Source organism: Babylonia areolata, chromosome 7 (genome assembly GCF_041734735.1).
Source record: "Babylonia areolata isolate BAREFJ2019XMU chromosome 7, ASM4173473v1, whole genome shotgun sequence".
Taxonomy (NCBI): Eukaryota; Metazoa; Mollusca; class Gastropoda; order Neogastropoda; family Buccinidae; genus Babylonia; species Babylonia areolata.
The window spans coordinates 34,306,381-34,322,421 of record NC_134882.1 but is presented as its reverse complement, the minus strand read 5'-3'; the positions used below and the strand labels follow the sequence as shown (position 1 = coordinate 34,322,421).

At 40.1% G+C, this 16,041-nt stretch overlaps 1 protein-coding gene across 5 annotated transcripts in view; it reads left to right on the top strand.

Moving 5' to 3' along the window:
* The window catches only part of LOC143283990 (putative phosphorylase b kinase regulatory subunit alpha), an 89,767-nt gene extending 73,815 nt beyond the window's left edge, over positions 1 to 15,952 (top strand). For 4 of the 5 annotated variants that reach the window (XM_076590495.1, XM_076590499.1, XM_076590497.1 and 1 more), the window contains 4 exons: positions 4,468 to 4,635; positions 5,534 to 5,587; positions 6,290 to 6,496; positions 7,710 to 15,952. In XM_076590495.1, the coding sequence (XP_076446610.1) occupies positions 4,468 to 4,635; positions 5,534 to 5,587; positions 6,290 to 6,496; positions 7,710 to 7,883 (603 nt within the window). In that variant the 3' untranslated portion in view covers positions 7,884 to 15,952. Of the gene's footprint in view, positions 1 to 2,615; positions 2,678 to 4,467; positions 4,636 to 5,533; positions 5,588 to 6,289; positions 6,497 to 7,709 lie in introns of all 5 variants that reach the window. The other variant, XM_076590496.1, reaches the window with a different exon arrangement.
* The last annotated feature ends 89 nt before the right edge of the window (positions 15,953 to 16,041 follow it).

Below are 16,041 nucleotides of genomic sequence, written 5' to 3'. Positions count from 1 at the left end.
GGGAGTTTGTTTGGATCGAGGTGATGGGTTGGCCCACACATCCACCAGAGAGCTTGTCGACGAGGACCTTCTCAATGACCTCAGATCGGAGGAATGGCCATCAAAATAGTTATAGTTTGTTTGGATGATGATGATGATGGGTTGGTGTGGTTTCCTTCGTCTTGTCTGTCTGTGCGGAGGACTGTTTGCCTGTTGATGCCGAGTTCAGTGTTGACGCCATTCCAGAAAACCAGAATTTTTCAGCTTTCTTTCTCCTCTTGAGCAGAGGTTGGGTGTGTTTGCCTTTGTGGGTTTCTTTGTTTTTTGGGGGGTATTTCTTTTTGTTTGTTTGTTTTTTGCACATCACAAATACAGTGGTTATCTTTCCTCTTTTTTTCTTTAACTTCTATCAGTCTTACCTGCCAGTAATGGCAGGCGGGTTTTCCCTTCCCAGCTGATGCGCCAGGCAAGCAGAAATTTCCCTGCTGCTGTGCTGCCTGCTTGTCTGGGCATGCATGGTACCTGCCTGTCTGAGCACACATGGAAACCTCTCTGGGCACACATGGAAACCTGACATCACATGGAAACCTGTCTGTCTGGGCACACATGGAAACCTGACATCACATGGAAACCTGTCTGTCTGGGCACACATGGAAACCTGACATCACATGGAAACCTGTCTGGGCACACATGGAAACCTGACATCACATGGAAACCTGTCTGTCTGGGCACACATGGAAACCTGCCTTTCTGGGCACATGGAAACCAGACGAAACCTGTCTGGGCACACATGGAAACCTGCCTTTCTGGGCACATGGAAACCAGACGAAACCTGTCTGGGCACTCATGGAAACCTGCCTTTCTGGGCACATGGAAACCTGCCTTTCTGGGCACATGGAAACCTGTCTGGGCATGCATGGAAACCTGTCTGGGCATGCATGGAAACCTGTCTGGGCACACATGGAAACCTGCCTTTCTGGGCACATGGAAACCTGCCTTTCTGGGCACATGGAAACCTGTCTGGGCACACACAGATACCTGTCTGGGCATGCATGGAAACCTGTCTGGGCACACACGGATACCTGTCTGGGCATGCATGGAAACCTGTCTGGGCACACATGGAAAGCTGTCTGGGCACACGGAAACAAAAAATTCTACACATTCCCAGTGTGGTCTGGGTGAACTAGGCTCCATGATCAGCTTGTGGGATGAATTAGCAAATTGTAGACCTTCATTTAGATGCTGTGCCTTGATAGTTAGTGACCCAAGCAGCCTTAGATTAAAACAAAGAAACCAGCCAGTGGGTTTTTTTTTTCAGGGGTGGTTTGTTTTGTTTTTTTACATTTCATGCTGCTTGTATCCAATGCTAGGAAAATGTCGGTCAGGAGAAGGAGTGGAACTTTTATCTCTCTCAATGATGCGTTGGAATTGATTGTTCAATTATTTCATATGTAATTATTGAAAGGTTTGCTGTTCCATTAATTTCAAATGCAGTACCGTTAGTTATGAGGTACCATTGATTTAAAATATAATACTGTTAGTTATAAGGTACCATTAAAAAAAAAAAAAATTAAAAAAAAAGAATTACAGTAGTGGCAAAATCTGTGCGATGGCAGCGACTGTCCACCTTGTACAAGTGTGTGTGACTTGAGAATCACCCCATGCACATTGCTCACATCTGGACAGCATCAGTGTTCACGACAAACATGCTCATGCTAAGTCCACATTCAGTCTTCTTTTACGCATTTGTGTGCCCAGTGCCCATCATTTTTTGTTTTGCTTTGTTTGTTTTTGAGGGTTTTTGTTGTTGTTGTTGTTCCAAAGGATGTGTTCATTTTGATTCCCTCCCACACTCTCTAATACTTAAACATTTACATTTTGTTACCTTGTGTTCTTGCTTCTGCTTATTTTCTTTGAGGGCTTGTATAAGTAGGTATGAAAATCAAACTGTTTTTGCTGCATTCTTGCCCCCAAAATTTTCATCTCTGCATAGCTTTTTGAATGGCAGTAAATTGGTAATGAGTTTTGCGCTTCTGTAGCATTTTCAAGACAAGACCTTTTTTTCTTTTTCTTTTTTTTTATAAACAAGGGTAATAACTGAGCTAGAACATGCTTTATTACATCAAGCCCTTGCCCTAAAGAGGAGCTAAAAAAAGAGGAGTGGTTTCCGAACAAAAGAATGAAATCACAGTGAAAATTATATTTGGATCGCTGCAACCAACCTCCCTTTTTCCCAGCCGTCCCCTCATTTGTTCCTTCCTTCACCGCCATCATGCTGGTTGACCTTGCTGTTGTGGTTGATGTGTGTGTGTTTGCTGCACTCCTGCTTTCAGTAGATTGGACTGGAGTCTTTTTGCTTTTGACTCTTACACAATTTGGTGGTGTTCTGCACAGTTTGGTTTTCACTAGGCGTTATCAGGAAGAGAGACAGAACCATTCGTTCTTCTCTTTTCATTTCATTTCAGGTTGGGGTTTTTTTTGTTTGTTTTTATCTGGCTGTTATGTCTGCCTTTGTTTCATTTTGTTAAAGCTTTCCCTCCCTTTATAAACCGGTGTGTTTTCTACACTGGTTGGCAGTGTTGAGAGATGGTGTTCACAGTGGTCTTTTTTTGTGTGTGTTTTCTTGGCGTTCCTAGAGCAGCCAGGTTCGTTTAATATTGGAGCAGAAATTGTGACAATGGAGCACCGCAAGGCTGCGGTAAGTGGATGACCACAAGGCCCAGTGCCTCTTGTTGCTAGTTTGGGTTTGTCGATGAAGTAACCACCGCACTAGCAATGTTTGCTGTGCTTCTTCTCTGACTGAGGTGCTTGGCTTTGACTCCATTGCTGTGCTTCTGCTGTCGTTGTTTTTTTTCTTTAACTCCATCAGGCGTTTGTCTTTAAGATTTATCAGTTTGACTTTCTTCTTCTTGGAAGTTAATATGACTGCAGTGTGTGAATTATTTACCATGAGTGTGTGGGTGAATATATGGAAGGATATATGCAATGTTTTTACGTTAGACTCTTCATCAAATTTCTCTAATTTGAGATCATAACATTACTCTTTTCTGTTGTTATTTTACCTTATTAGTCTTTGTCAAATCTCTCTAATTTGAGATTATAAAGTTACTCTTTTCTATTGTTATCTTCTTTTATGTTAATCTGGCAACCAGTAGCAGTCATGCTCAGACTAGGACCTTGTTAGACAGAAGTTCTCTGCCACCATTGGTGCAGACAAGTGGAAAGACATGGCCAGAGATGTTGAACTGTGATCGGTGAAGTTCACTGGCTTGTGAGACAAGCTGGAGGCCAGCCATGAGAGGGTGTTGATATGTGAAAGAGAGATGGTACAGTTTTACAGTTTTGAACAAGCAAATTATTTTTGGGGGGAGGAGGGAGGGGGGCTTGGGGGGGATTTCACAGGCAGTGATATTATAAACTGAGTGTGGACATTTAAATCAATATTTTTCGTTGTCTGTTTACAAATAGGTTGTTTTCTTTGTCTGTCTTGTAAGTCATTATTAGATTGTGTGTATGTGTTTGTATTCATTTTAAAAGGAAACACCATGATATCAAATGTGTGTCTGTAGGTATGGTAAAAGTGGCCTTGGAATTAAAACAGATAAACATGAAATCTTCGTGAACTTTCTTTTAGTCTTGCCAAGAATGACCATTCCTATAAACATTATACCTTTTATCTACAGCACACATGCAAGAAGTGTCCAGTAACACATGTTTTTAATTAATGGAATTGGAGTTCTTGTAAAGTGGTGTGGGTTTTTTTTGTGTGTGGGTTTTTTTTGTTTTTTGTTTTTTGGGTTTGTTTTTTTTTAAAGAACAAGGTTAGGTAATATTTTAACAAGAAAAATGATTTGCAGTTATGTTAGCTTGCATGGAGTGTCAAATAATCAGTGTTGACTTAACAGAATTGGAGTTCTTGTATTGTTTTTTGAAAAAAAGAGAACAAGGTTAAGTGATGTTTTTAACAAGAACAGTGATGTACATTTATTGTCAGCTTGTTTATAGTTGCATAGAAATTGCACTGGCTCAGTGTCAATGCTTCTCCAATACCCTGTGACATACAGTTGAACAAGGTCAGGTTACATTGTTCACAAGAACAATAATTGACAGTTACATTGTTCTTGTTTACAATTATATAGAAATTGCGATGGCTCAGTGTCCATGCAACTCTAATAATTTGTGACTTACAGTAGAACAAGGTTAGGTTATATTGTTAATGAGAACAGTAATTCACAATTATATTAGGTTTGGGTTTGGTTTTTTTTTTGTTTTGTTTTTTCCAATATATATAGAAATTGCACTTGCACAGTGTCCATGTTCTCCAATGCTCTTGTGACATATAGTAGAACAATGTTAGGTTATATTCTTAACAAGAACAATAATAACGTTACGTAAGTTTTTTTAAAATAATCGTATAGAAATTACGCTGGCGCAGTGTTGATGCTTCCCCAGTAGTGTGTGACACAGCGTGTGCCCCCTGTTGATCAGGTGGTCAGTCAGAAGGACCTGGACCTGACCAGCACAATAGAAATGGATCAGGATGACAGCGAGGGCGACGACAGGCAGGGCCAGTGGCTCAGACGCCGACGGTTAGACGGAGCTCTGAACAGAGTGCCTGTGGGCTTCTACCCTCGCATCTGGAGGGTTCTCAGAAGGGTAAGCACGCACAGAGAGTTTACTTTACCACCCTGTTGGCAAAAACCCTTTACCCATTTAACCCTGGGGGGTCTACAGCATCTGGAGGGTTCTGAGAAGGGTGAGCAGGCATACACACAGTGTTTACTTTACCAACCTGTTGGCAAAAGCCCTTACCCCATTCTACCCTGGGGAGTCTATAGCCTTGGAGGCTTCCATGCCAATCTGATGCATTGAAAATAAGAAGAAAAAAATTACCTGAACCCGTTTTTCCAACAACTTGATGTGTTGAAAAAGCTTGAAATAGCAGTAGAAATTAGTTCCCTAGTTTCCCTGTTTTAATGAAACAGAGTTGACACCCCAGCCAGTTTGAATGAGTTAAGGTCTTGCCTTCTTCAGGAGTATTTGCTGCAGTATTTCTAAGGGTAAGATGTTCATTTTTTCATTTCTTAAAGTTTCCATGAACCTACAAGAAAAAGCAAAAGCGAGCAAAATCAGCCATTGTTAAGTAAGACAGGCCGCTGTTTATGTTTCCATTCAAATCTCTCTTCTCCACTGGGGCAAGTGACATTAGATCATATCTTATACAGGGATAATGCAGCTGATGTTTTCGTGAACATAACAGCTGAACTTTCTGGCAGAAATTAATGCTTGGAAAATGCTCAGAATCAAAATGGTCAGGAAACATGTGAATCTGTCCAGTATGCTTTTGTAGCAACATACTTAGGAAATTAATTACAGGTTATGTGGAAATAGCAGCATGAATTCTTAAGAATGACAGCATATGCTTAGAAATCTAAGATGATTTTAATATCAGTCTGTATCTGCATAGTAGTGGTAGAATGTTTGCAGGCTTGCTGTGGGATGTTTACAAGCTTGCTGCAGAATGTTTACAAGCTGCTGTTGTCTTTGTTTTCAGTGCCCAGGATTGATCATTGATGGCACAACTCTCCACAGTGGCCTGACAAATGAGGTTGGTATTTTGCCCTCAGCTCCAACCCTTCTCCACTACACCCAAATTGCTTTCTTTTAAGAAATACAAGAACTTTTTCTGTTAGTGTTATTAGGTCTCTATAATTATAAAACAAATTTTAGAAAAGGTAATTTAATTTGTATCTTTTTATGTTTAGAAATCTGATCCAGCATTGAGAGTGTAGAACCCTCAGAATGTGGCACTGATGTCAAATATCTCCCTCTCATTATCATGCGCACAAGTCATCCTGTATGAGTCTAGGTCCAGTCAGTATCTACTCACTTATGTACTGCCTGTGATGCCTTTTCACATGTAGGGCAGCAATGACTTTCTGTTACTGTCTCAGTAACAAAGTTGTCGTTTTTTACAGGGCTGGGTTGTCAGCCCTGCGCCCAACCACCGACCTGGAGGACCAGTGGATCGTTTTTTGTCCGGCCTCTACCCTTTGACCTGTCTGGCTTAGGTGGCCCTTCCAGGAGCACAAGCTCCCACTGGCATAGCTCTAGGGGTCTCTGAGGCAAGCAAGTCTTCTCACCATGACAAGGTGGCATAGCTCTAGGGGTCTCTGAGGCAAGCAAGTCTTCTCACCATGACAAGGTGGCAGTCCTTTGGGCACCTGTTTAGAGGCGGTAAAAAATAAAAAATAAAAATGTGTGGGGTCTAGTCAGTGGTGAAGACAGACTGTTTGCGATGTGTTTCCAGATGACTGAAGGGGAGTTCAAGTTTGCCCTGGAGGTGGAGATTGCCCTGAACCAGCTTCCAGAGCCGGAGTACCGGCAGCTGACAGTGGAGGCCATGATGATTCTGGCCACCATGGTGGAGAATGACAACTGCAAGATCAGGATAGACCACTGCATCCCTGTACAGGAGATTGTCAAGGAGGCCAACCGAATCTTCATCGAGGATCTGGTTTGTGATTTGTGGATTTGTTTGTTTTTAATCTGAAGGTTCCGGGTTCAAATCTCGGTAACAGTGCTTGGTGGGTAAAGGATGGAGATTTTTCCGATCTCCCAAGTCAACATGTGTGCAGACCTGCTTGTGCCTGAACCCTTTCGTGTGTATACGCAAGCAGAAGATCAAATACACATGTTAAAAATCCTGTAATCCATGTCAGAGTTTGGTGGGCTACGGAAACAAGAACATACCCAGCATGCACACACCCCAAAACAGAGTGTGTGTGCGTGTATGTTTGTGTGTGTGTGTCTGTGTGTGTATGTGCATGTGTGTGTGTGTCTGTGTGTATGTATGTGTGTGTGTGTGTGTGAATGTGTGTGTGTGTGTGCGTGCATATGCAAGGTTATGTAAATTATATAATTGTGCATGGATTTTAAATACTGTTGAATAACACAATCATGTATGTCGTTTTAACTGTAGTATGATCTTTTTATCTGTTCTCTTACTGTGTTTATCGCACTGGTTGATTTGTGATAATTGTATGAGATTGATTAGCATTAACTTTGTATCTATGCATTTTATGTCCCTAATCTATTTATGATGAATGTCTGAAAGTATGTCATCATTACATGTGTACGATTGTGATCATTGTATGAAAGATCCTTATCAACTTAGCATTTCAGCATTTTATGTGTTTGCATTGAGTGACTGTGATATTCATGTATTGTTTACGTAAAATACACCACACATGAATTTCTCTTGCTCAAATAATAAAGTATTCTGTATGGCTGCCTACATGGTGGGGTACATCTGCCAAGAAAGTGAGAGAATCTGAGTGCACAGGTTCGAAACCCACACTCGCTTGTATTTTCTCCCCCTCTACTAGACCTTGAATGATGGTCTGGGCACTAGTCATTCAGATGAGAATGTAAACCGAAGTCCCCTGCGAAGCATGCACTAAAGAACTTACAGCAACTAAAGGGTTGTCCCAGGCAAAGTTTTATGGAAAAATCTGCTTTGATACGAAAACGAATACTCTTACAGGCAGGAAAAAGAAAAGGGTGGCGCTCTCACTGGTAAGGAGAGCAGCCGGAATTTCACATACAGAAATCTGTTCGTGACAAAAAGAGGCAATACAATACAGTGCGTTACAGTAGAACACAGTGCAATACAAAGCAGTTTACAGCAGTATCATATCAATTCATATTCCGTTTTCTTCCTCTTGCAGAAAATGCCAGAGGACATGGTGATCAAGTCGATGGGAGCCCGCAACATCTGCCTACAGATGTACGACAGCGCCCCGAGCGGTCGCCATGGCACCATGACCTACATGTGCCGCGCCCTGGCCCGTCTGCTACAGCTGCCCGTCACTAACGGGGAACTGGAGTGCGTGGTCAGCTGAGCCATCCGTCCGTCTGTCCGTCCTCACAGCAGCTGATGGGACGGCAGGAGAAAAAACTTAACAAAAACGCAGCAGTGTACTGCTGTTGCTGCTGCTGCTTCTTCCTTGGGTGCTTACCGTTTGGAGACCTGTTGTGACATTTCTGGCACGTTTGTTGTTGAAATGTGTGAAAGATGTTCAGTGAGCGTGTTGCGGTGACACGACGTGGCAAGACAGAGGAGCAAGGTGTTAGTCGGTCACATGGTGTGTTGTGTATTGTAGTGTGTTCCTTGAATTGCCCTTCACCTTGTTGTGTCATGAAGTGGGGTGGGTTTTCTTTTTCTTTTTCTTTTTTTTTTTTTTTTTTTACTTTGTGGAAGTGACATGTTGGGTGTTTTTTTGTTGTGCTCAGTTTTTGAGATTTTTGTGCTATTCTTTTTAGGCAGACAGGAAACTTTTTTTTTGTTTTTGTTTTTCAAATTGCTTTACAGTATGAAGTGCTAGTCATAGAGCAGTTGTCAGTCGTAGAATTTTGTTGTGCAGTTTCTATTTTTAGACTGAATACCAGTCACTGTATTTGAAACAATCACATACTTTTTGTGATTTTTTCTTCAGTTTGATGCTGGTCATTGCTTAGTGAATTAGAATTGTGTGAATCGTTCCAAAAGTTATTCTTGAAAAGTTTATTCTTATAAGAACAAGGAACATTATTTAAGCTTTAGTGATGAATGTTGTGTGCGAGTTAGTCAATTAACACAGCTTTTTGAAGTCCTTAAAAAATTCAGAGCATGGGAATTTCAAGTACAGCTATCATTTAGCTGTCTCGGTTCAGTGGAGTCTGGAATGTTAGAATTGATGGTATGCATTGTTCTTGGTTGTGGATGATCAAATTGTGCAGTGCTCAGGTATTTGTACATGCACACAGGTTTATGTGTGGACTCTAGTTTTCAAATTACCACAGAGTAAAAAGGACTTGGCAGAAGCCTGTTGTTTTTGGAGAACATTGTTTACAGGATCTTCAAACAGTGATTATCAACCATGTGATAAGTGCATGCATGACCGAAGGCCACATACTTGTGCAGGAAATTCAGCAAACTGTTGTGCATGTGATGTGATCGTGGAATAGTGCTTGTGGACTGGTACCTTTGCACGCTCATGTTTTCCTTATTTGTTACCTTATTATTTTAGTTTGCTGCAAATTAGTGCTGCTTTTTTTCTGTTCTTTTTTTTTTTTTTTTTTTTCCAAAGCACCTACTTGCAGAACTTCTTTCACAAGGAGCTGAAAAGCTCAGCATAAAACTTTTAATGTTTCAGCTATCCATTGTTTTTTTATCACACAACAACAGATTTTTTACACATAGCACTGTGTGCTGTTTTTTGCAAGTTTTTTTCATCACGCAGGTCTTGCTTTTCGTTTTCTGCAAAGGCTTTCAAGTTGTTTGAAGTTGTGTGTTCTTATTTTTGGAAAGAAATTTTTAATCTGTGCAAGCTTGGAGGGGTGGGGGTGGGGGGGTCAGGGAAGATTGTGGTATGTGTAGCTGTGTGAAGAGTGAAAATCATTGGAATTGGAAGATAGGATTGTAATGAGAATGATGTTACGAGTTCCTCCGCCCTTCTCCCCCCCCACCCCTCCCCGTCATCCTACTGCCTTTCCTGGAGTGAAGATTTTACAGGCACAACAGTGTGTGTGTGGAAACATGTATTGCGGTGATTCATGTGCCTGACGAATCAAAGCAAGCAGAACGACAATCTGTGATTTGGGTTTCTTTGAAACGAAGCAGTGATATGTTGAAGGAAGCCAACCCATTTTTCTACATCTGATGTTGCTGCATGCGTGTTTGCTTTCCCCAGTTTGATTCAACATTGATTGATTGGTATACGTCAGCTTCTGATGATTTATTCGAATAATAATTATGGTTGATTTGGTGTTCATTGTCGCACATCTTGTTATCTTTGTGTTGTTTTATTGGATATTTTTGGCTGTGCGTTTGTTAATGTAAAAACTCGCCGAACAGTGTCACTTACACCGCTTAGATGACTGGTCAGAACTTCCAGAAAGTATTAAGTTTCATGTTTTATCACTTTCCAGTAACGTGTGAAAGGCAGATGTCTTACTTTCCTGATCTGAACACTATACAGGGTATCTCAGAACTGCTTTAAACAGGTTGTAAACCGTGTGCTTTCCATGCACTTTCCATTATCTTTCAAATCCAGCAAACAGGAGTTTGACTTATCTTTTAAATCCAGCAAACAGGAGTTTGAATATTTTCAGTAGTTCCATACCATCATGGTCGTCAAACAGTGCTGTCATGCTATGGATATCTGGAACCAGTTGATACACACAGCAGTGACAAAGAATGTCAGGAATTAGTCACTTCTTCTTGACTTTCACAGAAGCAGATATTTTGAATAGAAACACAGTGTAGAAAATTAGCCACTACCCATTTCGTAACCTAAAATTTGGAACATCTTCACACTTATTGTCTTTACACTTATTGTGTTTGTCATCATAGAAGCGACATTTGTGTGAAGTGTTTCTCTTAGCTGTCTCTGCTGTCAGTTTTCAGTATTGGACTGTGGGGTGAAAGAGCTTCATTGCGAATGGCACTTAGTTTCTCTGTTTGTAGTGTGATAGTTTCTCTGTAAAGTGTGAATAGAAATTTTCATATTTATAAAAGAAAATGTAAAAGAGAAAAAGAGCATTCTTGGCTCACATGTGTTTGCAAGTTAGTGAGCGCATGTAACAACCCTGTTTCAGTCGTGAGTTTGTATATATATATGTATGTCTGTGGTAAACTGGAACAAAGTCATTTTCTCTGGAAACATTTTGTCTGTCAACATGAAATTTGGCTTAGAAATAGAAGGGGGGGAAAAAAATCTGTTCTTCCCACACATTCCGAGTACAGAGCCCTTCAGGGAAAGGCACGAAAGATTGTGAAGAAGCAATAAATGTTTACTGTTGTTTTACATTTTTGTTTCTTTTTCACAAAGTTTAAGCACTTTTACATATTGATGCATTGATTAGTGGCAGTCATTAATTTTTTGTGTGTGAAAATAGAAAGTGGCCGCTAGGTTTGTAAGTAACATTCATGCATACATTGCCAGGAGCAGCAAATTTCTGCCTTGTAGTGGGACATCAATTTTATTAAACTAAAGGAAGGTTTTTTGGTGCGTGTTTTTTTTGGGGGGGGGTTTGGGTTTTTTTACAGATCTCACTGATTAAAATAGTTAATTTCAATATATGAATCCATGCATAAAAAGACTTGTATTTTACATTCAGTGTGAATGTGTTAGACCTATGTACATCACTCTGACAGGTTGTTTTATCTGTGAAAACAGTAATAATGGTGAAAGCCATTGTTTGCACATTGGGGGGTGGGAGAGGGTGTGGGGGGGAAGGGGGTATTGTTTGCCTGGGTTTTTTTTATTTTATTTATATTTTAGTATTGTATATTTTTTAAAGCCCCTGTTGGAATATTGAGGGTGCCAGTAAGTTACACGTAATATATTGTGCAAGTTCTGAGATTGGTATGAGCAATTTCTGGAATGTTCTTTGCCAAAATGGCAAACTTTGCATGTGTTGCTTAATACTATATAATTGTTGTTCTTTCTCTTTTTAAAAATTGCTCTCTTATTGTTTTTGTTTTTTTGTTGTTGTTTTTTAATCTGGAAGTGATGAATTGAGTATGGTGGCTGTGCCTTCAGCTCTACCTGATTTTATAATAATAATAATAATAATATTTTATTTTTATATAGCGCTATAATACAAGCATAAGCAAGCTCTAAGCGCTTAACGATCCAATACCTAAAGTGAAACAAGAAAACATATAAAAAGTAGTATAAACATAAAACAGAATCATTAATGTTATTAAAAAAAAACACAAAAAAAACAATGCATAAAACTCACAAAGTAACATACTATCAATACTACAACTGTTACACTCCAACACTCACGCTAACACCCACACACAGACACACACATGATTAAACGGCTGAGATGACAGCAATTTTCAATTAAAATACATACATGTAAAAAGGGACATAATTGTAATCTGCATGCCACAGATTTTGTAAGAATTGTAAAATAAAATTTTGGATAGAAAAGGTAAAAGGGGTAAAAATCGGGTCATTCTTCCTTTCAAACCACACCACCACCATTCATCTACCCACTCCCATTCTCTCTACTCTCCCATCACACACACTCACATTGCCATGAGCCTGGGACAACAGCACTATTTGAGTTATGGCAAGTGTTTTTCAAAGAGATAAGTTTTAAGATTTACTTTATAGGTTGATAGATGAGTTGTTTGTCTGAGAGCAATAGGCAGAGAATTCCAAGTTGTTGGGCCGAAGACGGAAAATGACCTCTTTCCACAGGAGTTAAGGAAGTATCTGGGAACAGTTAGCTGGGAGGAATTGAGAGATCTCAATGTTCTGTTTGGCAAGTACAGGTTAACAAGCTCAGAAAGATAAGAGGGTGTGGTATCACAATTCTCTCAATGTTCTGTTTGGCAAGTACGGGTTAACAAGCTCAGAAAGATAAGAGGGTGTGGTATCACAATTCAGGCACAGAAAGCATGGTCAGGCAACTTTATATTCAATTCTGGCTTGAACAGGCAACCAGTGAAGTGTCCGCAGGAGAGCAGTAGCACTCTCTCTCCTCGACTTTTTAAGGACGAGTCGAGCTGCACTATTCTGTATTTTCTGGAGCTTGTAGAGTTTATCATTGGGAATGCCAGCAAAGAGAGAATTACAATAATCTAGGCGGGACAAAATGAAGGCAACAGCAAGTTTGTTGTTTGTCAGTCATGGTGAGTTTGATGACCTTTTGTTATTTACTGACAGTTATAAGTTTAACTACACACACTTTACCGTGACCCACTACAGTTTTAAGCTTTGTGAAAAAGTGGCTCTGTGTGTTGGTAAAACTGTTTGATTTCAGGATGTATTAAATTTGTTTTCAGCCTTACTGTTTGACAAAGCAACAACAACAAAATAATGAAACCACCTTTTTTTTCTTTTTCCTTTTTTTTTTTTGTGTGTGTGTATTCTGGAGATGACGCCGTAGATGGAATGAGTGTTGTCTAGTTTATCATGTTTAGTCTTAATGAAGTTAGTGGTGACATTCAATTTTTTACATTCTTTGGCTTTGAGTATGATAATGGGGTGGGTGGGGGGATTGTTGGTGTGAGAATTCAGAACAAATGATGCATGTAGGAGTATTTGATTGTGAAAATTCAGAGCATTGTGCAGTGTGTGTGGCTGGAGACAGTCAGTAGTCCTCACATAGCCTTTGTAGTTGGCTGGACTTTACACAGTGAGGAAAGTGAAGTAGTGTGTCCACCCCATCAGGTGTAGATTCACGTACCTAAGTCATCAGCAACTGACATGCGTGGCAGCACTGGGTATAAACAGGTGTCCCATGGTGTGTAAGTCATGAGTAATTACTGTGGCAACAGTCCCTGATGTACTCTCTGCTGTACTGGAAATGAAATGTAAGACATCCCCACTGTAGCTGCTGAACACACACAAAACTGAATTATTTCCTTATAAATATTGAAGCTATATTTTAGCTTCTTTTCTTTCTTTTTTCTTTTTCTGTTTCATGTAGTTTAGTTTTTCATTGATTTAACGTCTTGCTGTACTAGAAAACAAAATTAATGTAAACAGCTGCTGAATACACTAAAAACTAGATTGTTTCCTTTTAAATATTGAAGCTATATTTTAGCTTTTTTGTTGCATGTAGTTTTGTTTTTCTTTAACATGTTCAGTTTCAATGAGATTTTACTTTTTATGAATAATATTTTTTCAACACGCACACATTTTTACCAGTGCACAAAGATAATTTGTGAATGTGTCGTATTGAATTGTCGAGTGGATGTACTGATGCTGCAGAACACTATGGTGTTACATCTGGAGGTATTGTCTATCAGGAAAGAAGTCTGAAGCATTTTCCCTCCTCCTCATGTGTGGCACACACCACACACAACCCAGCGTGGCATTTATCTCCTGTGCTATTTCACTGGCATTAGCTCCAAGTGTGTCGAAATCCTCCCAACATATGCACATTGCTCGTGTCCAACCCCCCCACAACACAGCATGTGGGCGGATACTGTCACAGCCTCTGTGCTGGCCGCCCACAGTTTCACTTCAGTCAGCTACTTGTCTCTCGGCGATGGCTCTGAATATGATGAAGATGATGATACGGACAGTTATATAGCGCCTGTCCTCAGTCAGAGACCAAGCTGTAAGTGCTTTACAAACTTAGGGTTATTTCCACAACAGGCTGCCTACCTGGGTGGGGTTGACTGACGGCTGCCATTAGGCAGTCATCATTCATTTTCTGTGTCATTTAATGTGGTTTTAGTTATGCACACACATACAGTTACACAGACATGTAACATTTTATGTGTATGACCATTTTGTTTATTTACCCCGCCATGTTGGCAGCCATACCCCACTTTCAGAGAAGTGCATGTTGGGTATGTTCTCGTTTCCATAATCCACCGAATGCCGACATTGATGACAGTATCTTTAACATGCGTATTTGATCTGTATGCATATGCACACGAAGGGGGTTCAGGCACTTGCACATATGTTGACCCGAGAGATCAGAAAAATCTCCACCCTTTACCCACCAGGTGCAGTGGTGATGAACTAGGGAAACTCAGACACTGTTCATCACTATCTCTCAGCTAAAAACCTCCATTCTGATGATAATCATATTCTCTGTGTTCCATCTGTCCAAACAAAATCTTTTAGTCAGCGTTCTCTTTCCTTCCAAGGTCTAACTACTTGGAATACTCTGATGTTTGACATCAGACACTCCACTTCCACAGCCTCTTCAAATCTTGTTTGAAGTCCCATCTGTTTAGACGGTACTCGTCTCTTCGTCCACCACAGTTCCTGCTTTTCACCCATGTTATGAATGAATGTTCTGTATGTGTGTGTGTGTGTGTGTGTGTGCAAGTGACTTTGATGAGTGGTGTCATAATGTCTGTTTGAAGTGAGTGTGTGAACTGATGATTTTATTAATTCATCAGTTATAGTTTTTCTACCTGTATGTAAAAAGCGTTAAACAGATGATCATTATGACTGTTATTAATAAGTCAGTGTCAGGGGGCATTGAGGCCTGACATGCACGTCACCATGTAACCATGACAGCCCTTCACACTCCTAGTTGTGGTGTGCAGGTGTTGACTGACTGTCCTATGTTGTGACTGGGTGCATGAAAACCACTGTCTTGAGATACCCATCCATCTTATTTCATCCTTCTGTTTTGAATTTTGAGGAAACACTGCATCAGTCTTGTAACTAACTGAATGAAGGAAAAAGTCACACTCACTGGTCTACCCATGCTTTTTCATACAAAGCTGATAATATGCTGACAGTTTTGTTTGCAGCCCAAGCCAGTGAAATTAAGTGCTTTCGATAAAGTTACAAACAGAATCACATGGTACGGCAAATATCTGTACAGTGGTATGTGAATGATTATATTCACTGTTTGCAAAGCAAAATTAACGTTATTATTGAGCATGTTGCATACCATTGGATGCTACCACATGCGTTTGTACTGACCCCAGCCACGCCTCTTTTTATAGATAGTGCCAGTGTCCGTTTTCTCTTGAAACTTTGGTTGATCAAACTCTTCTTACTGACAGTCAGCAACGAAGTGAGTCAACTGTTGTGGTCATCAGCGTGTGGTCAATTTGTGCTAATAAAAAAAGAAAAAGGTTGATCAGATCCTTGTGCAGGCTTGGCTCATCTTGTCATAATATTTTCCTCCTGTTGCTCCTTGGCTCCTGTGTTTCTCTCGTGTGTAACTCATTGGACGAACTCCCGGGTTTTTTGAGTGAATTACTGTTTTTGAGTTACAAACGTTCATGCATGTGAGAGAGGACAGGCGTGTTTATATTCTTTATGTGAGTGAGTGAAAAGTGGTTCCAAGTTATAAGCTTTGAATTCATAGGCTTGTTTGTTTATTTTTCTGTTAGTTGTATCAATTTGAGAGTGTGCTTCCATTATTTTATCTTAACCCTTACGTTTTGCAGTTCAGTGTTAAGATTCAGTACAATAAAGTTTCATTTTGACGCCGTTTCCCATGTTCTTTTCCTTTCAGTAGAATTTTGAAAGAGAAAATATATCAACAATAGGAAGTAATCTTTTGCTCTGAAGAAAA